The sequence below is a fragment of the Lepidochelys olivacea genome, assembly GCF_965140295.1.
Source record: "Lepidochelys olivacea isolate rLepOli2 genome assembly, chromosome: 12".
In the NCBI taxonomy this organism is placed as follows: domain Eukaryota; kingdom Metazoa; phylum Chordata; order Testudines; family Cheloniidae; genus Lepidochelys; species Lepidochelys olivacea.
The window spans coordinates 5,794,704-5,818,927 of NC_140422.1; the positions used below are offsets into that span (position 1 = coordinate 5,794,704).

A 24,224-nucleotide genomic window follows, 5' to 3' on the forward strand; every position below is an offset into this window, starting at 1 on the left:
TGGGCCACAGAACTGAACACAACCCACCAATGCCCCAGAAAACATTCACACCGCGATCCCAGGGGGAAAGAACAAACCTCCGGGCTCCTCCAAGCAGCTGGGGCGGAGTGGATGGGCAGCGAACACCACGGCATTCAGCTCTAGGCCAGCGGTTTGAATGTGACCCAGGCTGCCGTGAACCCAAGGCCAGCTCCAAGGGCACGGCTGTGTATACTGGGATCGCCATTGCAGCAGCAGACTCAGCAGCCTGGCCAAGAACCAAATGCGTCATGGAGACGCTCCCTCATTCTCCCCAGAGGGTCAGGGCAGGGGGGAAAGCATCCCTTGCTGTGGATCAGGAGAGGACTCTGCTCCCCAACCCAGCGCCTGTTGCCAGCACTGGAATTCACAGCTGACCAACCGTCCAGCTCCCTGCAGGCAACCCAGCAGCATTGGCTGGCTGCCTGCGCCCCACTGTCCTTTCGCCCTGCCCATCTGCTGTGCTGGTACGGGTGCCCCGGGCAGGGGATCGCTTTCTGAGGGTTCTTGTACGCTTCGGTGCCAGGCTGCTCTCAAGAATGGAGTGGGCGGAGAGGAGAAGGAAAAGACAGTGTGATGCACGCATGGGCCCCACAAGCCAAGCCAAGTCAAGTGATGGGGGCTTTGGGACCTTCCCGGTGGCATCCCCTCTGGATGGGGCATTCACCAAAAGCCTCCCTGGGTATGAAAGCAGCCCCTGCTCTTTCCCAGAAGCAGGGCTGATCTCGATCTCGATTCTCTGCCCTAGAATCCCCTACTGCTTATCCCTGGGGAGAGGCAAACGTTTTTAAGCACTAGCAGGCTGATTCGGCACAGCCTTGTTCCTCGTGTCTCAGGGTCACATCAAACAATGTTTGCTGGCTCTGCGCTGTTATACTGGGCAAAAAAATAAGCCAGGTGTATCAGACCTCCCCCCACCGCTCCTCTCACCCCAGCCCTCCTTCTGAGGCTTCAGTACAGTCCCTAAATCAGCGGCTGATCATACTGCTCCTGTTTGCTTTTCCACGGCTGCAGCCTCCATTAGCTTGGAATCCGCAGCCTGCTTGGAAGAAGGTCTCCTCCTTGTTGCAGTCCGCAGGCTGGAGGCAGGCATTGCTTTCTGCAAGCTTTGGGACTGTATTAGTATTGGAAAAGTACTACAGACTTACACCCATATAACTGGTAGCAGAATTGGAACCATTTCAACCTAGCTGGCACATCCTGTCACAGAAGGCAGCATTCACCACACTCTGGCCACCAGCAAGTCCAGAGATAGAAGGGGGCATGGAGGAGTTTAATATCAATATTCACTAGCTTCCAAATAACTGCACTGTGAAATTCCCTTTGTCAAAGCAGGGCTTTCTCGCGGAATTTTTATTTAGGATGAACAATGGATTTATTATAAAGTAAGGAAAACGCCATGTGATTACTCAACGGCTGCATACTGTGGTTTAAACGACCATTTCTACCCCATTCTTAATTGAATATATTTTGAAGAAGCCAGATGGTGATTTTTAAATATACAAGGGTCTCACATAATCCAATGTGAATGTGCTCAGAGACTTTGGATTTTATAATCCTACATAAAATATCATCTGCCATTTTGGGATTTGGGCTCCTCTGTACTCAGCCTGTTGCAATCACTATGTACTATTTTATTTTGACAGCAACTTTGGAGGGTCCCCACTGTCTAGGAGTTGATAATTCTATCCTGGGTTAATTCTGAAGTAGAAGTGGGCAAGATTTTCAACCAAAACTTTTTTTCTGCAAAAAAATGCAGATTCGGTGGCACAGAAATGTTTCACAAATTCATGCTGGATTTGCCGAATGGGTTTTTTTTTTTTCATTGAAACCAAAGTGTGGAAAAACCAAAAAGGTTAGTTTCAACTTTTTTTAAAAACAAAACGTTTTGATTTTTCAGTCCAAGATTCCCTTTAATTAAAAAAAGCAGTCAAAAATGTTTGAAACGGGTCAATACTGAAATGAGCAAAACATTTTGTTTGGACAAAATCGAAACTCTCTGCTCCTGAACAAAAGGCTTTGAACTTTCTGATTCGGCACACATTTCAAAAAAGTTTGTTTTCGCTTCAACCCACAACAAAATCTCCCCCCCCACTTCTCATTTTTCGAAAGTGCCAGAGTGCCAGCTCCCTACCCAGCTAGGATTATTGCGGAGTCATTATTATACTCAGCAAGGCTGACCCTCCCCAGAATGGATGCAACCCTTTGCTGTTGCTACTTTGTTTCACAATGGAATTGGATGGGAGGGGCTTGGATTCTCTCAGAAGGTAAAAAACAGCCGCTGTTGTAGGGACAAGAGCTGTGGTAGGCTGTAGGGACTGCAGCGAAGCTAAGGGACAGGCATGAGGGGCTAATCCTGCAGCCTCTGACCTCACTGGCAAAGCTCCCATGGACGTCAGTGTGGGAGGAGAAAATCCCTGTCGCCAGCTTGGAAGTAGTTACAGGAGCTATCCTGCGTGCTGGGATGATGTTAGCCAATCAGAGTAGACAGATTTGTATATTCACAGTTTGAGAAAACACTGTATGGTGCTTATGCAAATCTGTGTAATCTGATTGGTTAATCACAGCTGCCAATCACACTACAGCCATTCACACTGTCAGTGGATACAGCTTGGTAGCCCTACAGACATGATGCTGGCCCCACTGTAGTCAATGGAACTTGGATTTCACACACACTCCAGTATGGGGAATTGCGTTAATACAATTCTGCATCAAGAACTGTGTACTGGAGACAATTCCATCTTGCAAAAAGAAAAGGAGGACTTGTGGCACCTTAGAGACTAACCAATTTATTTGAGCATAAGCTTTCGTGAGCTACAGCTCACTTCCATCTTGGTGTCATCAAAAATAATCAATAATAATAATCAATTCACCAGGAGAAGGTAATGGGATAGGAAGGACAGGTTGGTGGGTAGGGGACTGGATTGGGACTCAAAAGATCATGTCTCAGCCAGACTCTTTGGCTACGTCTATGCTGCAGACCTCCCCGTGGCAGCAAGTCTCACAACCCAGATCACCTAACTCGGGTCCTGAGACTCACACTATGGAGCTAAAAATAGCAGTGTAGACGTTCCCGCTCGGGTGCTGAACAAAAGAGGTGGGTCTCAGAGCCCAGGCTCCAGCCCCAGTGGGAATGTCTATGCTGCTATTTTTAGCCCTGTAGCGTGAGTGCGAGTCAGTTGATCTGGGCTCAAACTCACTGCCAAGGGTTATTTTTGCAGTGTAAACGTACCCTTTGTGTCACCTTAAGCAAATCACTTCATCATCATAGCTTGCTCTGATATGGCAATTTTCATCTATAGATCTCAAAGCATTTTACAAAGGAGGTCAGTCTCATTATGTCCATTTCACAGATGGGGAAAGTGAGGCACACACAGGGAAAAGTGACTTGCCTAAAGTCACCCAGCAGGCCAGTGGCAGAATTGGGAACACAACCCAGGTCTCCCAACTCCCATTCCAGTGCTTTAGCCCCTAGGCAATATCACTGTGACTCGGTCCCTGCTCTGCAAATTGCGGATAAAAGCCCTTCCCTACCTCACAGGAGTGTTGTGAGGATAAAATCCATTCAGGATTGAGAGGTGCTCAGCTATTACAGGGCTGAGGGCCATATAAACACCTAGATAGATAGAAAATAACTAATATACATGCTTTCCCTTTCATCCAATGTGCTTTACTAACATTCACTTGGACTCACAACTACTGTCTTGGCCCTTAAAAATTCCTCTGTTCAGTTTTTTGAACAGGAACTCAGTGTTATTCAATGGAATTCACCCTTGCACGGCAGGCAGGGCCAGGGTTGAGGGCTGTACAAAATATTGGAACAAAATCTGAAATCCTCAAAAGTAGACTTGTGTAAAAAAACAGATTTTACAAAACTATCTCAAATTTCACAAAGCACCTGGGAAAGGTGGGGTTTTGCTACAAATAAATAAAAAGAATTTTCACTCTCAAATTGTTGATTCCGTTTTAAGGCAAATAGTTAAAGGTTTTTCAAAAGTCACAGTGTCACTGCCTCTAAAATCAGTTTTTCTCATCCAAATATGTGAAATTTGGAAATGTGAGAAACTTCAATTTTGAAGGGGGCGGGGGGAGACCATTTCAAATAAAAGACATTTTGGGGTCATAAAATGATCTAGAATGAAAGTGCAAATAATTTCTTCTCAAACATTGAAGTAAAAATAACAACACCCTTGCGAGACAAAAATGGGAACAATAATCTTAACTTCAGGTGGGAAAACTCAGAGAGTTAAATGGGCCTTTCCCCGTGCACACAGAGTCAGTGGCAGAACTGACCCAGAAGTCCTGACTCCCAGTCCCCATCCTCTAACCACAACACACTGTTCTGTCCCAGTGTCAGTCACAGAACCCATCTGTGCTGATCCTCGGACCCCTGCTGTCACCACTAGACAGCACTCCCTGCCTCTGCAGCCGAGAGTATAGACTGCAGCTTGATTGCAGAGGTGAAATCCTGGGCCCAGTGAAGTCAATGACAAAACTCCCCTTGACTTCCCTGGTGCTAGGATTTCACCCCAGGTGCAGAATTTCTGGAGGACTTAAGTTGGAAGCCAATTCGGCCACCCGTGGTGACTGCTGCTCTGAGCCATCACCCATCATCACTGGCTAATAAGCCCCTGGCTCCAGTTCATCTGGGTTTGCTCTGAGATCAGGGAGCAGTGGCTGTCTCAGATCCACACAGCCATCAACCCCAACTCCGGCAGCAACGGGCAAGGAGCCCCTCAGCTATAATCTCCAGTCTCTTCTGGACTAGGATTACTTTCTTCTGCCCTTCTTTTGTGGCTGGCAGCCTGCCTCCGGGCTTGCGTCTAATCCCCCTCACTTTCCACTTCCACAGAACCTCGCTGCTCTCCGCTGGGGCTGTGCTCAGAAAACCGACCCCCTGCCAGCTCTCTCCACCACGCCCGCACTCAGACCCCTGAGTGCGCTTAGCTCAGGATGGAGCGCAAATGCAGCTGCCTAGGATGGCACGGCCCTGTCAGTTTGAGGCATCAGAGAGGACGTTAACGAGGTCACAGGCGTTCAGCCCCTACTTGGCGCCTTACAGCCGAGGTGTCTCAGTTCCACCACCCAGCAGCTCAGGGCTCCCTGGCATCATCCTGGAGGGTTGGGAGAAGGTGTAATTCACGAGGTAGACATGCCCGTCTCCAGGAGCACAGTGACCCCCGGCACCTCTGCAGTGTCGGGAGATAGAGGCACAGACATTCCAATACTGGGGCAGACCAAGGCTGCATCTTGTCCCGCATCCTCTGTCAGTGGCCAACATGGGTTCCTTAGAGGAAGGTGGAAAACCTTCAAGCAGCATAACCTGCCGTGCGTCATACACAGCCATGGAGGGGAGAGGGAGAACTTCCTGCCCCCTGCTGGTGATCAGTTTGCACCATGCACACAAAGAGTAATACCTCTTGTAATTTTACCCCAGCATCTAAGAACCCATGCTACTAGGCCCCATTGCACGTTCTTAAATCTCTGGTAAATCTTATTCAGCTTCAATCACATGTGGCAGCAGTGAGTTCCACAGATATCCTGAGCCTGCCTAGAAATGGGATCTGAAACCCAAAAGGCGAGAACATTACATCCCAGCCATCACTACCCTCGGAGCTGCAGCAGTTTGCTCACTCTCAGCAGGTTGCATTGGCAACCTCTGCTAGTTATTCCTGATGCCAAACCCCAAAGGCAGCCAGTTGATGACTGCAGCCATGAAACATTGGACTCCTTGGGGATAACACTGACTAAACTGACAATGGGATCACGCCCCCTCCTCCCCTACACGGTTAGCAGCTTGTGGCCAGGATGGAAGGGTTGCACTTACGGTTGAGTCCAACATCATGGTAGGTCAGGATGGCCGGGCGATTTCCCTTTGGGGACCCTCGAATGACCACATGCAGCAGCCCGTATGGGGTCTCGATATCATGCTCCTGGAAGAGAGAGAGAAAAGACAGGGTTACATGTCGCCCCTCCCTGGGGTCACCCTATTACCGAAAAAGGTGACCAATAACAAAGTTCTACCAAGCAACTTCTGCCCTCCTCAGCTCTCTCACTCGCAGAGCCATGCAAGCCTGGCCATGCATCGTGCTGGGATGGAAGTAACCAGTGACAGCAATCGCTAGAGACACACTCTGCCTGCAACAGATGCACCCCTGTCACTGACATCATCACACGTGTGTACGCTGCCATGCATTCAAGCCTGTTCACACATGCAGCACACACGTTCACTCTCACGCACTGACACACCCATGCCTTTACACACTTCTAGCGTCCACTCTGCCAAACAGAACAGGAGGACTTGTGGCACCTTAGAAACTAACCAATTTATTTAAGCATAAGCTTTGGTGAGCTACAGCTCAAAACAGGTGTACCCTCACATGCAGATGCACGCTCCAGTCGACCCTTCCCTCCTACAGACGTTCCCCAAACTGACTCCCATAAATGCCCATAAACACAGCAACCATTTTCATGGCATTGGATCCGATCGACACAAATATCCCCCACATCCTTCCCAAAGATAGAAAAGGGGCGATGGATTTTTAACAGCCGCATCCCAAATCCACAACCTCATCTGCATACATGACTCACACCCAAATCACCAACTGGAAACACACATGGTCATTTACATGCACAAATACCCAACCGGGATGAGCAATGGGACAGACAAAAGTATCCAAAACCATGCCAGATATCCCCCACTGGCAGGTATTGGCAGGAGACTCTGGATTACAGCAACCCAGATTTGTCTTGCCATTTTGCATTTTTAAAAGGCCAGATGTGGATCTAGAGCAGATTAGACAGGGCTGTCCTGCTGTCTTCCAGCCCCAGGAAGGTCTTGAAGTATGCCCCAAAGATTAGGAGCCTATGAATTGTCAGACTGGAGCAGACCTGAAGGTATCTAGCCTAGTGTTCTGTCTCTGACCGCGGACAGAACCCGATACTTCAGAGGAAGGCGCAAGAACCAAGAGATGTGGGATTATCTGCCCCCCCACATTGGTCTCTAATAATTGAATGAAGCTCTGAAGAACAAGGTTGAACCCCTTCCAACATGTGTATCATCATTAACTCTGATAACTCTGGCTATTCTAGTTATCTAAACAACTGTTCAATCCCTTTTTGGAATCTTGCTAAATTCTCGGCCTCAATGACATCCAGTGGCAGTGAGTTCCACATGCTAATTGTGTGTTGTGTGAAAAAGGATTTCCTTTCATCAGATTTGAATTTTCCACCTTTAATTACACACACACATGCACACGGCAATTCCACACAAATCACTGCATTTCACCCACTCCTCTATTATTTAACTATATGAAGCCATCAGGACACAGGGACCGGTCATTCTCATTGACTTAAATAGCAGCAGGCCCATAATATGTATGAAAGAGGCTATCCAAAAATAATCTTTTGCCCTTCTAGGGTCTATTCCATCCAAGGATGTCAAACCTCTTGAGAAACATTAGGGTGATGTTCGCCCCATGGTGAAGGCTGGCACAAAACCACCTGAACCATTTAAATCCCACTAAATCCCTACTTAAACCCCCTCTGCACAGGGTGCCTTTCCCCCATTTGTGAATTAAGCTTTACAACTCCTCAATGAGGCAATCATCAGGATCTCTTTACAGATGGGGAAACTGAGGCTCAACAAGAGACAGTGACTTGCCCACGGTCACACAGAGAGTCAGTGACAGCTCCTGGCACCCATAAAACGCACAATCCTTCCTGTAAATGTCAACTTCATTAGGCTCTTATTAGCACAGATTTCTTGACACTCCAGAGAGTAGCGGCAGCTTCATAAAAATTAATCACCTAAGAAATTTCCCCCTCCTTCCTAAACCATCAGAGTTAAAGGCATCACAAGGCAGCCTTGGGACACCAATGTTGATCTCTATGCTGCAGTTCTAGCATTTACCAGAAGCCCTAATGAAATGGGAAGATCCGAAGTGGGTACACAGGGGAATAATGTCCTGTCCCATTAAGCTTCTTGAATTAGCAGCTCAACAGTTGCAGAGAAACAGGGCCCAAATCCTCAGACAGTGGAAATCACCATAGATCCATTGACTTCAAAGGAGCGATGTCAATTTACATCAGCGGAGAATCTGGTGAAGGGAGGTTCATCACAGCAATGCTGAGACACACACCAAATTGCAGACAAGCAAATTTCGCACCAATTCACTAGCTTGACAGCAGATACAAGAGATCTGGGAAGATCACAGGGACTGAACTCAGCGTGGTTTTTACTGACAATAATGGGATGACTGTCCAGGCAATTATAGCTGACTCATCAGCATGATATCCAAGTGCCTTACAAGTTAAAGACCCCAAAGGGTCTGATGTGACCCAGGAACGTCTTAATGCCAACTGGCAAGCAGCACAAAGGGGGTGCAGAGAGGTTGGGTCACAGTTTGGGATCTCTTGGGTCGGGTATGTACATTATAGTTCACCAAAGAACGTCAAGTGAGGTCTCAAATGAAAGCCGATGTCACACTGGTCACCAACATTGTCGTGAAACGTACGTACAGAGGCTGTGTGAGGAGTTATGTATGTATACTGAAAATTGTGTTCTTAGAGTCGGTCTGGGGACCAGTCACCAGCAAAAGTGAAAGGTAGGCTCTCTTTCAGATAAGAAATATTTATCTAGCTGGCTCTTGACATATAAATTAAGTATTGTATGTTTCACAACAGGTCTCCTCTCACCTGTCTGAACTGCCCGTAAGGATTGTAAGAATTTCAAAGAGAGAAAATTAAAAGTAAACCCTGCAGGGAGTAGGGAGGGGTTGGGGGAGAGGGCTTTCCCTGAGGTAAACATCCAAGGTTTGCTCTAGTGTATCTGGGGAACAAAGACGACACTCTGTCCTCCTTCGCCTAGCAAGTAAACGGGCAGCGGGTTTTACTTCATGAAAGAGGAGTCTCAACCAGGCATGGTTGAGAACGCTGAAGAGAACATTGGGTCGATAAACAGACGGGGGAGAACAGGTTAGTTAAGCTTAGGCTCTAGAAAGTGTGTTATGATTTTGTTCTGTACGTAACCACTTGTTCCCAATGTTCTTACTCACTCTCACTTGAATCTCTGTGCTTTGACAACAAATTTATTCTTGTTTTCGCTACATCTCAATGCTGTAGGGTTACGCGAAGTGCTGGCCCTGAGATGTGTTCCTTTGGGAAGAGCAGGCCTGGTAAGTCTGTGACTGTCCAGTGGATAAGGGGCTGGACTATACAGGGAACACGCAAATGAGGCAGGGGCTGATGTGCCCCTTTTGCCACCTGCGCAGAGACAGAGAGGCCTGCAAAGCAGCACGCGTGCTGCCAGAGGCTGCTGGTGTCAGGGAGCTGACCCAGAGCAGGCACAGACATGACTTCCTTGTGCTCAGGGCAGGTGGTGGTGAGGTGCCTCCCAACCCTGGGTAATGTCACAGTCACGCCTTTCCTGCCCCATGGATAGGATGTTTCTGTTCCCGGGGGAAGGCTGGGCCGTTGCACTAGGAAGATGCTATGGTTCGTGATCATTCTCATTTCCACCACGAGGGAGTCCCACGGTACTGACCAGGGGCTGGGGCAGCCCCGTTTCCTGCTCCCACACATCTCACGCCAGAGGTTGAGAGTTTCCTAATTCCAGTGGGAGGTCACGATGCAGGGTGAGGAGGATCCTAGGGTCATGGCAGACATGGAGGCCTCCGAAGAGAGGAACCAACACCAGGAGATGAGCTGCTCAGATACTATAGTGACGATGAGCACAGGGTTAGGAGAGAGAGAGAGAGAGGGCAATTACGGGGCCCTTCATCCCTAGGTCACTGGTTCAAACCAGGCCTAAGTCAGCCATCACGATCACGCAGGCGTTTGCTGTGGAATGAGCTGGAGAATCTCAGGTTAGGTGTCCACCTCACAGACCCCCATGACGCCTGGGATGCTGCCTGTCTCAACGGAATGGGCTATGGCGTCTGAAATGCCCTTTCACATGCAGATTGCCAGACCAGGCCACAGCCCTGCTCAGCTCCACCCACTCCAGCCCCCGCATCTCCAGCAGCGGCCACAGCCAGCTGCTCCTGAGGAAGGCACAAGCATCCCCACAGCAGGCAGTTACGGGCCCACCTGCCCCCAGGGAACACTTCTCCCCATTTGGTACAGGTTGGCTTATGCTCCTGCCTAGAGGTGGTCCCTCTGGGCTGGCATTAAGCTTGTCAGGGCTGCCACTTCCCTTGCCCTTAAAAATTGCCAATCACACCCGCACCGTGATCTCCTTGCCAGCCAATCAGAACACACCATTCCTGCCTACCGGAGGAGGAGGATAATGTAAGCAGTCAATCGCAGACAGCCTCTGTTGTTATTGGCTGGAACAGGCAGTCTTTCAACACCTTCCTCCAGCTCCCGGTCCCCCCATCGGTACCCAGTGCTATAACCAGAGAGGCAGCAGCATTGGCAGGAGGACAGATTCAGGGCAGCCGTGCCAAGCCTCTCGGGGTTTTGGGGTCACAGGCACATGGCTGGAAACAACCTCAAGACAGCATGTGCCGGGGCTGCAAACTGGCCATGGCAGGGGTTTTCCCAGAGCGCCTGGGGGGAGGACTGGAAAGTTGCCAGATTCCAGAGCAGGATGCCGGGCTCAGGACATCAGTGTTCCCTTTTAACGAAAACTAGGGCAATTAGCAAACAGGATCTGCAGCCAGAATCAGCAAGAACTTTAGTGTTAGAGAAAATCATTCTTACTGGAGACAATGGAGCCTGCTAGAAAGAAAGAATCATTCCCAGCATGGATGTGGGTGGGTGGGATGAGGGGACTGGAATAGCACAACAAGGACCGTGGGGTTAAAACGGGAAGCTAAATCCCAATAAGGCACGATGCTAAAAGACGCAGTGAGCCCTGGTCCCGCTCAATCGCAATCAGCAGGAGCTAGAGATGCTCTAATTCCAGGTTCTCCCTCAGAAAGAGCCCTTGACCCTAATCTGTCTTGCTGTGGAGGGGGAGGAAGGGCAGCCCTTGTCAGACAAAGAGTCACTTGAATGGTTTCCAGACGACACCCTGAGCTTTTCATCCTGCACCATCTGCTGCTCTGCCTCCTAGCTCCACTGTACGGCTGCTGAAATGGCTGAATCCTGCCCCCTTTGAACAAAGCTGGCCCTTGTCTGTCCCAGGACCACAGCAGCGAGGGGAAAGCCGCTCTGTTCTCCTTCTCCAGCCCCTAAGCTGCCTGGCCTCCCTGCTCAGCATTCATTCCAGTTCCCAGCTCAGTCAGATCCAGGGCACAGACCCAATCGGCTCTGCTTGCCAGCTCCCACTCGCCCTCTTATGAGCCACATTCCAGCTGCCTGCTCTGATGGGTTTGCTTTCTCGACTCCCACCCCTGGCGGAGTATTGATTTGGGGCAGGGATTAATGGTGGCTTGGCAGTATTGCAGCATGCACCAAAAGGGAGCGGGAGCTCAGAGCCCTGCAATGCGCTGGAACAAACAGGAGGGAGGCAACCAGCCCCGGGATTTTGATCTACGGTGTTTGCTCGTTTAGTTTAGTCCCCAGTAAAGCGCATCATAGATGCCCACAAGCCGAGGGGTGAGTGAGGGTGCGTCATGGAGCTTTGTTCACGCAGCAGAAAGCAAGGACATCTCCGGCCAAACCTCCATCCGCTGTATCAGAGCTATTCTGCTACCGTCAGACCCATCTTCCCGAGGAACCGGATCTTCTCCATGAAGTCTCTCCTTTTTGTAGGGGAAAATGGTGTTAAGTCAGAACATTCACCCCATTGCTAAGAACCCATCCCCTTGCACAGCTCTGGTGTCTGCATCAGATTGGTAAACACCTTGGGGCAGGAACGCCCCATAGCACCGAGCACTCATATATAATAGGATTAAAGAGGGGACCCAACCCAACACCCACACCACACCCAGGGTCGGGGGGTTCGAAATCTCAGCCCAAATCTGGATCTGGACTTTCCAGTTCCAGTGGGTTGATCTGAAATCTAAAGTCCACTCGGGACTTCGCTGCTGCTGTTGATTTTACAGCACCGTGCCGATGGGCAGAAGTATAAGCCCCTAAGACAGACAGATCGACCAGAAGTCCCCAGACTTCAGGGCTCCCCCTTCCATTCTTAATTAGCCCCCCGTACATTCTCACTGCCGGCAGTGAGGGGGAAGGGCATATCGGATGCCATAGCCCAGGGTGTTACATCCCCAGCTGGAGTCCACCTCTGGGCACCTGCCCGTGATCCCAGCAACGTGTGTATCACCATGCAGACGAAATCGACTGCACAGTGCACCTGGCCATGTGCTAATAATTGGCCACATTCCAGGGAATGCAGGCCTGGGCTCTGGGATGGCCTTGGGGAGCCTTCTTGATGGAGCCGGCCTTTCATTGCTACCTCAAGCATGGCCATGCTGCTCAGACCTGCCCTTTGTGGATCAGAGAGGAACAGTTTACAAGAATCAGGCATGAGTCAGCTTCTGTTGGCTTCCCGGCATTGGTCGAGTCACTCAGCCGGGGTGAGGGGCATTGGGTACAAGGGGAGGAGGTTCAACTAATCATTCCACAACCCCTCTTTCTCTGATCCTTGCTTCCACCCCATGCCCGGTGCTACAGGTCTCTCTGCCCCTCTGTCACGAAGCTCTGTGGTGGAGGGGTTTTGCTCCTTTTCTTTGTCAACAGAGCGGGGGACTGTGTGTTTGTACAGCACCTAGCACCATGAGGCCTCAGTCCTGACTTAGACTTCTGGCATTGCCATAATACTGCAGCACCCGTTGACTTTGACAGGAGTGGTGGGTGCTCAGTATTTCGAAAACTAGGCACCAGACCAGAGGAAAATTGGGCCCATGGTATTTCTTTGCCCTTGGGTATCTCCCCCTAATATGTATATTTTGCCTCACAAGGGAGTCATAAAAGTATCTCCCAAATCAGTGATCTAATATACATCACATCATTGCCATTCCTTTAAAAGCACACGGGTCAGGGCTTGCTGGATGTCTCCCCTCCATACCTTCCCTCCCTCTCATGGCTGCCATTTTGGATTCACTCTGCCCAAAGTGGCCAAGTTCCCATGGTTATGTGAAAGGGTAGAAAAGCTCCACCAGGCCCAGGGTCTTAAAAGCTTATGAGAAATGAGGGTTTCCAAAACAGCAGCTGCAACAGGGTGGGTCATATGTGCAAGGATGGAAAACGATACCCCGAGACCCAGGCCCACTGGTTTAAAGCATCAGCGGTATGCTTATAGTAGTGTGCTTGCAAAAATCCCCCCCAGCAAAAACCTGCAGGCCTGATGCTGTCCCCAGGGTGCCTGTCCAGCCTCTCACGAGCAGAGCCATAGACAAATCACATTTGGTTTATGGAAGGGTTTGCTTTAATTCCAATCAGTTAAATACATAAAAACTAGGAGACGGGAATGTTAATGGAAATTTTGTCACCGGGGCTTAGTGGGAACAGGACAGGGCAGGATGCTTGGGCATCAGAACTAAGCATCACCCTTGGCTTGCCACATGGGAGTCTCAGCACCCCAGTGAGTGTGCAGCGTCACACACCAGTGCCGCCGTGCATGACTTACGGGTCAGACTGCCTTTCTGGAGATGAGCTTCTGGGCTTTGCTCAGTGTTAGTGAATGGGGATTGGGAGAGGGCATGGACCCCTTACCCAGAACTGCTCCTCTGACCCAGACCTTAGCTAGGAGGAGGACGAAGAGGAGCAGTTGGAGTACATGTACAGCACCCAGAACAATGGGGCCCTGTCAGACTTGGACCTCAAGGTGCCACCAAACTTTGTTTGGGACATTGAGAACACCCCTCCCGCATCCCCCTCTTGGCCCCGGTACCTTACACTGTTTTGAGAGCACGTGTGCAAAAGTGCACTCCCACCTGCAAAACACCTGATCTGTACGCGCAAGCCAGGGCTATGCACGCAGACACATCTGCAAGCCAATCCCCTCCTTGCTCAAGCATGCCAGGTGTTTTGCACATGCAGCTTACATGTCCCCTGGCCTGGATTGCTAGTGTGCTCTCTGCTTGACCTCTCAGCTTTGTGCATAGCTTTGGCTGGAGAGTCTGCATTTCTCCAGCACACTTCACAGTGACCCTGTGCTTTTCTTCCGAGCCTTTTGGCAAGGATCTCCAAGGACTTTAGATGCTCTAATAGCTACACTTCACAGCTTCCCCTGCTCCTGTTAGGTAAGAAAGAATCATTCTCTCTAGGGGAACTGAGGTACACAGCAGTTAAGTGATTTGTCCAAGGTGTCCCAATAGTTCAGTGGCAGGAATGGAAACAGAATCCAGAAATCCTGACTCCCAGGTCTCTGCTCTAACCCCAAACCAACACTCCCTCTTCAGCTGTTCCTGACAAAATTCCAGTTGCAACAAAGGAAAAAAGCAAAAGGTGGCTTTGGGATGCAGTTTCAGCTCTCTGACCGGCTCTCAGTGATGTCATCCCCTGCCTGTGTTCCCAAGGACGGACTCAGGTTAGAGACTGCGTCTTGCTTTTGTCCATTTTTTAGAGCTGTGCATTTCTGAAGAGTCCCCTCCCAGTGAGTTAAAGGCCCTTTGGCTCCTAATCTAGACTCCTGGCTGGTGTCACTTTGCTGGCTTTAATAGAAATACACCCCATGGGGAGGCTGGCCAGGTGTGGCTTTTGCTTTTATGCAAGGGACCTGATCCTGTCCTCCCTGGTATCCATGCAAACTCACTGATGCTGCGCAAGGATAACTCACGGTTGACCTGGACCCAGTGTCTGTCTGGCTAGGAAAGCTCTCTGTTGTCACCTTAACTAAACTGCTGTGCTTTCTGTCTCAGCCAGTACATCCCCCTTCCCATCCAGGCACGTTGGCTTTGCCTGCTCCTCCTGGCTCTGGGGCAAGGGTCACAGCGGTCTTTCCCTCCCCGTGCCAAGGCAGAATGCGTCTCTTCCCAAAGGGGCAGAGGCAGAAGGGAATTCGGCATGACACGCACAGCCATGTGTGTCTCCGATACAGACAGACAGACCATGGCTCGGGAAGGGAGGAAAAGGGGAATCCCAGCCATCAGCCACAGAGACCGAGATGCTCAGGAATCACCCTCCCTGCTCCAAGGTTGGCCCATCCTCCAAAGGAGGCTGATGAGCTCCAGCCAGCTGCTCAAGGTCTCAATGGGGCCAGAGGATGGTGCTGAGCCTCCAGGTCATGAGTCCCCCCTGCACACCCCATCCTGACCACCCGCTTGTTTCTGCCCAAGCGTAATTTGTCCTAAGCTCTCTAACGAGGCCTCATGACCCCTCCGGGAGGCAAGTACTTATCATCCCCATGACCGTCCCTACTTCCGCTTGGCAATTATATTCCACTTCTCAGCCACCGTTCTCACAGGAGGATCACGAGCCCCCTTTTCCAGACAGGGAAACTGAGGCACAAAGCAGAGACGGGACTTGTCCAAGGTCACAGAACAGGGCAGAGCAAGGACTAGAACCCAGGTGTCCTGACACTCAGCTCTGAGACCTACCTACCAGCACCCCCATGCCCTGCTATCCCTGGCTAGCGACTAACAGCTAGCACATATGCAGTGCTATGTAGCACTTATCCCCCACCTTATGGGTCGGAAATAGGAAGCTACCCAAAGCTGCTGCTGCTGCACCTTCCTCTCCAGCCACGCGGTGCCCCAGCCCCACACCTTTCTACCCCGGCCCGGCTCCTTCCAGCGCAGGGTCAATAGCCCAGAACTTCCCTGCCCCTTCCCCAGCGTCCCCCTGCAGCTTCCCACACGCTCCACCCTGCCTAGCAACACCGCTGCGTCCCTGAGCCCAGAGCCCTAGGTCCCCCTGCTTCCCCCTGGGCTGAGCAGAAGGGCCCCTTTGCACCCTGCTTCCCTACATGGAAGGAGGGCGGGGGGGGGGAGAGACCCTAGCTCATCACAAATTAGCCCAACTTAGGTGCTCAGATGCCGTTGGGCCAGGGTCGCAGCAAAGGGAGGAGACTGAGCCTGGGTGGGCGATATGGGGAGCACCATCCAGGCCCTGGGTGTCATCATGGGTCGCCCCGTACGTTTGCTGCTCACGGGGACGATCCATCACGCTGCGGCGGGGCTCGTCAAGCCCAGCCCTGCGCATCTCGCCTCGATGTTACAGCCTGCACAAGGTTATCCACTACACCCGCTGTAGTGCTCCCCCCCCGCCCCAGCAGTGCCTGTTGTCATTTGCTACTGCAGTCCCTGCAGACTGCAGAATGTGCTTGGCTTTGATGGCTGCTGATACATGCAACAAGCCACGCAATGCCCCCCATCGCCCCCCAGCCAGCACGCAGACCTCTCAGGACACAGGCATCACAGCTGGGAAAGACACATGCAGGGATGGCCCCGGGACTCCAGGCATGCTTCCCTACACCTCATCTCTCTTGCCCGAGAAAGCTCCTGAATTCATTTTCCTTCCCTCAGGGCTGCAAGGACCAAGGCGGTTCTCTGCAGCTCCCGAGCCTAGTGGGGACGAAGCCTCAAGGATAATGCTGGGGACTGGGCACCCCTGCTTGCAATTCAGGGGTGGGGGGAAACGGGGAAATGCACAAGTTAGAAAGCAGGGTGAGATTTCTTTGCCCTGGTGCCTGGGCTGGCTTGTGAAAGGCAGCCCTGGCTGGTGCAAAGACCCTGTGTGGATCATGGGTGTTGCTGCCTGGGAAATCCCTACCTGACACTGGGGAGAGGTGGGGGCTGTACCTACCCCGTCCCAGCACTCTGGCATCGTGAGGAGCTCGTCCGGTGCAGATTCCTCAGGGGAGAGAAGGTAGCACTGGTGACAGTGGCCCACCTCCTGAGTCCCTGTCCTGAGTGCGGAGAGCTGACAGCCTGGCTATGAAGTCAACCTCTCGGCTTTGATTTATAAACCAGCTCCATCCCCTTTATTAGCCCCTCCCATTGCCCCATTCTCCCTCCACCAGCTCTGGCTTAGGAATTGTTCCTTCTTTTTTATTGCAGGCAGTTGTTGAAATGGAGCCCAGGAGCTTAGCAATTGGCTGCTGATAAAATTATGCATGCTCCAATTGGCTCAAAATACCCGTTTAAGAAAAAAACAAACCACTGCAGATCATCACTACGCCCTCCATCTTCCTTGCCCTGACAGAGAGAGAGAGAGAGAGACACACACACAAAAGGACATGTGCTGACATGCATGCACACACAAACACAGAGATGGAAACATGCACAAGCATACATGCACACAGACCCACATAACAGGAAGTATATTAACATGCATGCATGCATCAGAACGCCCAGAGAGATGCAGCTCCACAAGGGCATGAGCATGCCTACATGCAAACAGACACATGCCCACAGAGACATGAAAAATGTGCTCACGCACAACCCCACACAGGTAGGGACACAGGTACACGGCTTCTCTAGTACATGGTGCATTTTTAATAGGCCTCACTCTGTTTGGTGTGATAGTGCAGAGTGGTACCCGTTCTGAGAGCAGTGGCTCTCAACCTTTCCAGACTGTACCCCTTGCTGCAGTCTGATTGGTCTGGAGTACCCCCAAGTTTCACCTCACTTAAAAACTACGTGCTTACAAAATCAGACATAGAAATACAAAAGGGTCACAGCCCACTAATACTGAAAGATGGCGGACTTTCGCATTGTTACCCTATAAATTACAAAATAAATCAACTGGAATATAACTATTGTACTTACATTTCAGTGTGTCGTATAGAGAGCAGTATAAACAATTCATTATAAGAAATTTTAGTTTGCACTGACTTTGCTAGTGTTGTAAAACTAGGCAAATGTCTAGATGAGCTAATGTGCCCCCTGGAAGACCTCTGCGTCCCCTTGCTTAAGGACCACTGCTCTAGAGGGACTGGTTCAACCTGCTGAAACATCAGGAAGGCTGAGCTGTTAAAATCCAGTGGATTCAAGTACTTTGCAGGAGTGGGGGTGGCAGGGGGGGGTAGATCACCAAAAGAAGGAACCAGTGAAAGGGTCAACCTGGAAAAGAGGCCACAAAATCTAGGATCCTTAAGAAGGGGCCTTTGCATACCTGGATGGCTCACTGGCACCTCCACTCCTCATCCCTCAGTGCTCAGCATCTGTCAGCATCAGACCCTGCTCCTTGCCCAGTTCATTCTCTGCTGGGCTTCCCCTCTTGACTGCAGGGCTAGGATTGCTTAGCCCAACAAGGGGGCTGCTTTGGCCAGGGAGTCAGAGGGCAAGCCCATGACTCAACGCCACAGTGGGTGGATGTGACATTACCCGGAATACAATCTGTACTGCTGAACAGCTGTGTCCCGTTGGTTCTCCAACCCGGGGTGCCTTTCACACTGCTTCGCTGTGAGAACAACCACTCCAGGTCTGTTCACACACAGCTGCCAGTGTGCAAAATCACTCCTAGCTGAATTACACGAGTGCTTCTAGCCAGCCACTCCTGAATTATATTACAGAGACACCAGCAAATTCTCAGTCCCAGACTTGTCCCCAGGAGTGTGCATCTTGTATTGCCCAGCTCTTTCCTTTGGACAATACAAGCTCACAGAAAGTCCCTCATTTTGTTAACAGAAAGTGATATGCACAGACTCTGGTATCTCAAATGGAGTTTTCCCACACACTTCAATCCAAACACACACTGGGTTCAGATAAAACAACACAAGTTGATTAACTACAGAGAGACACATTTTAAGTGATTACAAGTAATGAGGCTGGCATAAAAGTCAGAATTGGTTGCAAAGAAATAAAAGGTCAACGCAAACTACTACCTAACTTAACAAGCTACCTGAACTTGAAGCAAAAAGTTTTTCCTCACCACATGCTCACAGCAGTCTGGCTGCGTCTTTTAGACAGGACCTCTTCCCCAGTTCAATGATGCTTCCTTTGTCTTTCAACCATTGTTGATGCCATGAATAGAGATGAGGGAAGAGAGGTGATTTGGGGCCTCTGTTCCTCATTTGTATATCTTTTCCTTCTCTTTGAGAATCATCTCTAGCTAGGGTTCAGGCGACAGCCAGTCTGTTTACATGGGAACCCCCAGCTGTTCCACTGCCAAAAACGTAAATTTCTCACTCCCCCCCTTCTTCCTGCCAAAGAATGGCCACTTAACCAGGTGATAGTCCATTCAATTGCATTGACACCTGGCTGAGGTGCCAGTTTGCCTTTTGTCCCCGAGAAACTGGTCAATGCCTGCTTTTCTAAAGTTGGAGCATGTCTCAGTAAAATCATACAATAGAATTTTATAACTTTGCATACAAATTTGCCACACATATTGTACCAGGACAATAATGATCAGCCAATTATAAGTTTTCAAGTGATACCTCACAAAACATACTTTGTACAAGATTGATCATAGTTTTGTATAAGTGGTGAACGTAAAGCTACAGACTGTCACAGTGGGAGGAAGGGTTGTCAATGAACTCCCTGGGATCTGTCATTTTCATTTTCGACAGCCCACTGCACTCCAGTCTGGAGAGCTCCCTGAATGGGGTGCTGGCTCTGAGACTCCCACTGGGAATTAGCCCGAGATCTCCAAACTCTTTGCACATGTGCCGCCAGTGAGATTTTTATCCCTGGTCTCCAGTGGCACAAGGCTAGTGAGCTGCGCTAGCAGCTCCCATCCTTTCCTCTACCTCCTCCTCTCCTCTGCAACGCACTGGCAAGCGGGTGATCTTAGCGAGGTCAGCGCCAGGTAACTCAGCCAGGAGAAAACGGCAAGCTGGCAGCTTTGAGCATCTCAGTGGTGCTGATCCCAGCTCAGCTCCTGGCCTTCCCCCTTCACTTCCTAGCTGAAGTGTGGGAGAAGGAGACTGATGGAGTGAAGAAAACCCTGATAAATAATATTCAGGATGCTATGGGATTAGGGGATGCATCAGAGTGGGTTACATAATTAAGGAGTCTGGATTTCCTTGGGAAAGTCATGGGGGGGGGAAATCAATATCCCTAGTCTTTCCTGCCTAAAAATCCATTGGAGACACCAGGTGGGCGAGGGAACCTCTTTTATTGGACTAACTTCTACATATAAAAATCCATCGCACATTCTCCTCCCGCTGACGTAGCTGCAGGGCCTGGGTGAGGATTCTTGCTGCCCTAGGCAGACGCCTGGCCCTCCCAGCCCTGCAGTCACACACAAACGAGGAGCAGCATCTCCCTTGCTGATGTTTTGCTGCCTATGTGTTAGAGAGGACCCTGCTGTGCCAGTTCGGGGAAGAGGAGCCGTGTCAGTCCTCTGAAAATGACTCCCACGTTGCTGTGCACTGCAGAGGGGCCCCGCAAACCCTGACCTGCTTTCAGGGGAAGACCAGCCAGTCTTTCAGGGACAGAAGCAAGCACAGCTCTGCTAACACACCTCAGCCGTGAGCTGCAGCACCACATGCTGTTCCAGACCAGGCTCCCACAGACCTGCCCATGCTCCTCCATCCTGACCTGCAACTGCCCCTGCTAGGCTAGCCATCAGCCCAAATACAGGCCTGCTGACACACCCAGCTCTCAAGGTGTCAGGGCCCACAAGCCATGCTCTGGAATGCCAACCCCCTGTTCAGCCACTGTACTGACATTCCAAACCCTGGAGAGCGCTCTAGGGGGCTCAGTGCAAAGTCCCCAGAGTCCACCAATAGTGCCCTACTGCACGGTGGGGCCTGGAGAGAGGTGCAGTCCGGCTGGCCAGCTACTGATGTATAACCAGGGCCACAACCCCACTGTCGATCTAAACTGGCTGGGGCGCTGGGCACTGCCCCAGGGTAAGGGGAGCTGGTGGATGTATGGAGGCGCTCCGCCCCGGCTCAAATGGCTTATTTTTGCTGAGTGACGCACCGTGCCAGGGACATGCAAATCAGTTCTGACAGAGCAAAAATCCCTGTTTGCGACTGCTACTGGACCCAACAGTCAGAAAACCTTCCCCTGCTGTCTGCCATCACCCCTCATCACAACACCACCTCGTTACAGCTGTAGCCAATGATTTTAGGTTATTAGTTAATCATAACATCACACCATAAATGACCAACATGTCATGTCATATGTGATGGGTTCGGTCACAGAGACCCCCTTGGGACTGTCACCTGACCTGCTGAATTTACCTCTGAGCCCATTTTCCCTGCCAGCTTGGGACTCCAGAACCCCGCCTTGTTGAGCCAGACATGCTAGCCACCTGCAAACACAGACCCAGGTCTGGTCCACGCCCCCAAAGCTGCAGACTTTAACCAAAAACTGCTCAGCAGGCTACCTTCCTGCAGCATCCAGACACCCAGTTCCCAATGGGATCCAAACCCCAAATAAATCCATTTTACTCTGTATAAAGCTTATACAGGGTAAACTCATGAATTGTCCGCCCTCTATAACACTGATAGAGAGATATGCACATCTGTTTGCTCCCCCAAGTATTAATCACTTACTCTGGGTTTACTAATAAACAAAAGTGATTTTATTAAGTATAAAAAGTAGGATTTAAGTGGTTTGAAGTATTAACAGACAGAACAAAGTAAGTTACCAAACAAAATAAAACAAAACACGCAAGTCTAAGCCTAACACATTAAGAAACTGATTACAGGTAAATCTCACCCTCAGAGATGTTCCAATACACTTCTTTCACAGACTAGACCCCTTCCTAGTCTGGGCCCAATCCTTTCCCTTGATACAGTCCTTGTCGGTTCCAGCAGGCATCGTAGGTGAAAAGCAGGGGCTTTCTCATGACTGGGACCCCCTCTGTCCTGTTCCACCCCCCCTTTATATTTTTGGCACAAGGCAAGAATCTTTTGTCTCTCTGGGTTCCCACCCCTCCTTCGAAATGGAAAAGCACCAGGTATAAGATGAATTCCAGTATTAGGTGACATGTTCACATGTCCTGTGAGACCCCCCCTCCATTCTTCCAGGGCTGGTCCGCACATATACAGGAAGGCTTGCAGGTAAATAACCCATTTACAACCAATTGTCCTAGTCAATGGGAGCCATCAAGATTCTATCTTTATCATTATCATCATTAATGGCCCACAATTTGCATAGTTACAATAGGACCTCAGAGGTATACTTCATATTCCTAGTTTTAGATACAAGAATGATACATTCATACAAATAGAATGAACACACTCAATAGATTATAAGATTTGTAATGATACCTTACAAGAGACTTTTTGCATAAAGCATATTCCCGTTACATCATACTCACACTTATAAATATAGTTTTATAAAGCATATGGAGTGCAACATCACATCATATATAATTACTGTATGCTAATTAGTGTTAAATTGTTGGATTATAGAAGTATGAGACTGATCAGCAGTCAGAAGGATTAAGTATGCATTAGGTATCTAAGTAAGTAGGGCTGAACGTAAGGCCTGTAAGATTTTATGTTAGCCATACCAGGCCAGAGGTGGGCAAATTACAGCCCGCGGGACCATCCTGCCTGGCCCCTGAACACTTGGCCAGGGAGGCTCGCCCTCGGCCCCTCCCCCGCTGTACTCCCTCCCCCACAGCCTCAGCATGCCACGTTGCGGGTGTCGTGTATTAAACTGCTCCGCGTAGGAATGTGCTACTGGTAGCCGTTAGGGAGAGCAATTTACTACGCTACACAGGCCTCTGGGCGGCCGGGCAACACTCTGGGCAGCACGGCTATAGCACCGCCAGCCACCGGTGCTCTGTGCTGCGCAGTAAGGGGGCAGGGAGCGGGGGGGTTGGATAGAGGGCAGGGGAGTTTGGGGTGGTGGTCAGGGGGTGGGGTGTGGATGGGGTCGGGGCAGTCAGAGGGCGGGGAACAGGGGGGGTTGAATGGGGGCAGGGATCCAGGGGGAGCAGTCAGGAAGGAGGGGGGGTTGGATTGGGCGGTGCGGGACAGTCAGGGGCAGGGATTCCAGGGGCGGTCAGGGGACAGGGAGCAGGGGTGGTAGGGGATGGGGCAGGAGTCCTGGGGAGGAGGGAGGTGTCAGGAGGCGAGAAGCAAGGTGGGGACGGATAGGGGCCGGGGGCACCGCCTCCTCTAACTGGCCCTCCATACAATTTCCGAAACCCGATGTGGCCCTCAGGCCAAAAAGTTTGCCTGCCCCTGCCATAGGCTTAAGAGAAGGCTTGACATACGTAAGTGACCAAAGAATGATCCTATGCCACAAGATGATGGGAAAAGAGGTCCCAGTGGGTGATACTGCAAAAAATCAATAGTAAGAGCAATGTTTTGCTTACCAGATACTCGGTAATCATATTTTTCTAGCACATGCCATCACCACGGGGTGCAATATGTGCATACCTGCGAATGAGGTATAGTCAGAATCGCATTATAAAAAGAGGGTGCCCAGAGTGGGACAAATTGAGCTCCCTATGGGAAACTCCAGCAGGAACCATCCCTTTACTGATGATCAAACCATGAGAGACCCATCAGACCCTGACGCGATCCAGGAGGACGTGAGTAACTTGTGCACAGGTCTTGACCCATGCATATCCAAATTCTATCATCATAACTTTAACTGTAACTTTAATAAAACTTGTAAAACGGACTAGACCTTCAGATCTGTCTGGGTAGTGACACTCCACGCTCTGAGGGCAACAAATGGCTCAGGCTGTTTCATTGCTGTGTGGCCTTCCAGGCTCAGGCTGGAGCCCGGGCTGTAGGACCCTGTGAGGTGGGTGCACTCCTGGAGCTGGCCTCTCAGCGCAGAAGGATCCACGCCCCACAGCACCAACGCTGGAATTCACACCACCAACCTCCAAGCGCTAGTGCCCAAAATCTGACTCCTGGCCTCCGAGCACAACCCGAGGAGACACAGATGAGCTAACAGCCCAGTCTCCTTGGCTAAAAATATATGGATCTCCCATGCCAGAACAGAATCAGGATTAAGCAGTTGGTAGTAAACAGGCAAGTGTTTCGGTGCCGCTGCCCTCTCCTGGATGGTATCGGAATGGCAGTACTTGTGCCATACCCCCCGTACTACTAACGCTCACTGGCGATTCACCTTTAGCTGAAGCGGTAAAGGCCTATGCTTTTAGAGCAGGAGAGCCTGAGTTCTACCTCCGCCGACTCAAAGAGGCCACGAGTGGCTGGTGGCTGTAACCTAATGACAACTAGGAAGGCCAAAGGGGTGAGGGGTTTTGGTTTTTGTTTTTTTTAATTAACCATTCTTTTATTGGCTGCAGCTGTTCAGGGGACAGCAGATACCCCCAAAGAATCTCTAACCTGCACATCTTGTGGCTCCTAGGTACTGCCCATGGTTTACTACATATTTTATTTCTTAGAAGGCTCATTTAAATTAATGTGAACTCAAACAATCAACAGATTTGCTTGCAAATGCTCAGAAAATGGATTCTGTCTTCAAAGAGCCAGCACTGGA

General features: G+C 50.4%; 1 protein-coding gene across 7 annotated transcripts in view; it reads right to left on the reverse strand.

Annotated features, from left to right (window-relative positions):
- The window catches only part of NDRG4 (NDRG family member 4), an 86,734-nt gene that overhangs the window by 24,565 nt on the left and 37,945 nt on the right, over positions 1–24,224 (reverse strand). For 2 of the 7 annotated variants that reach the window (XM_084644709.1, XM_084644711.1), the window contains exon 4: positions 5,846–5,951. In XM_084644709.1, coding sequence (XP_084500835.1) covers positions 5,846–5,951 — 106 coding nt within the window. Of the gene's footprint in view, positions 1–5,845; positions 5,952–11,627; positions 11,709–16,626; positions 16,823–23,082; positions 23,147–24,224 lie in introns of those variants that run through there. The other 5 variants (XM_084644710.1, XM_084644716.1, XM_084644714.1 and 2 more) reach the window with 5 other exon arrangements.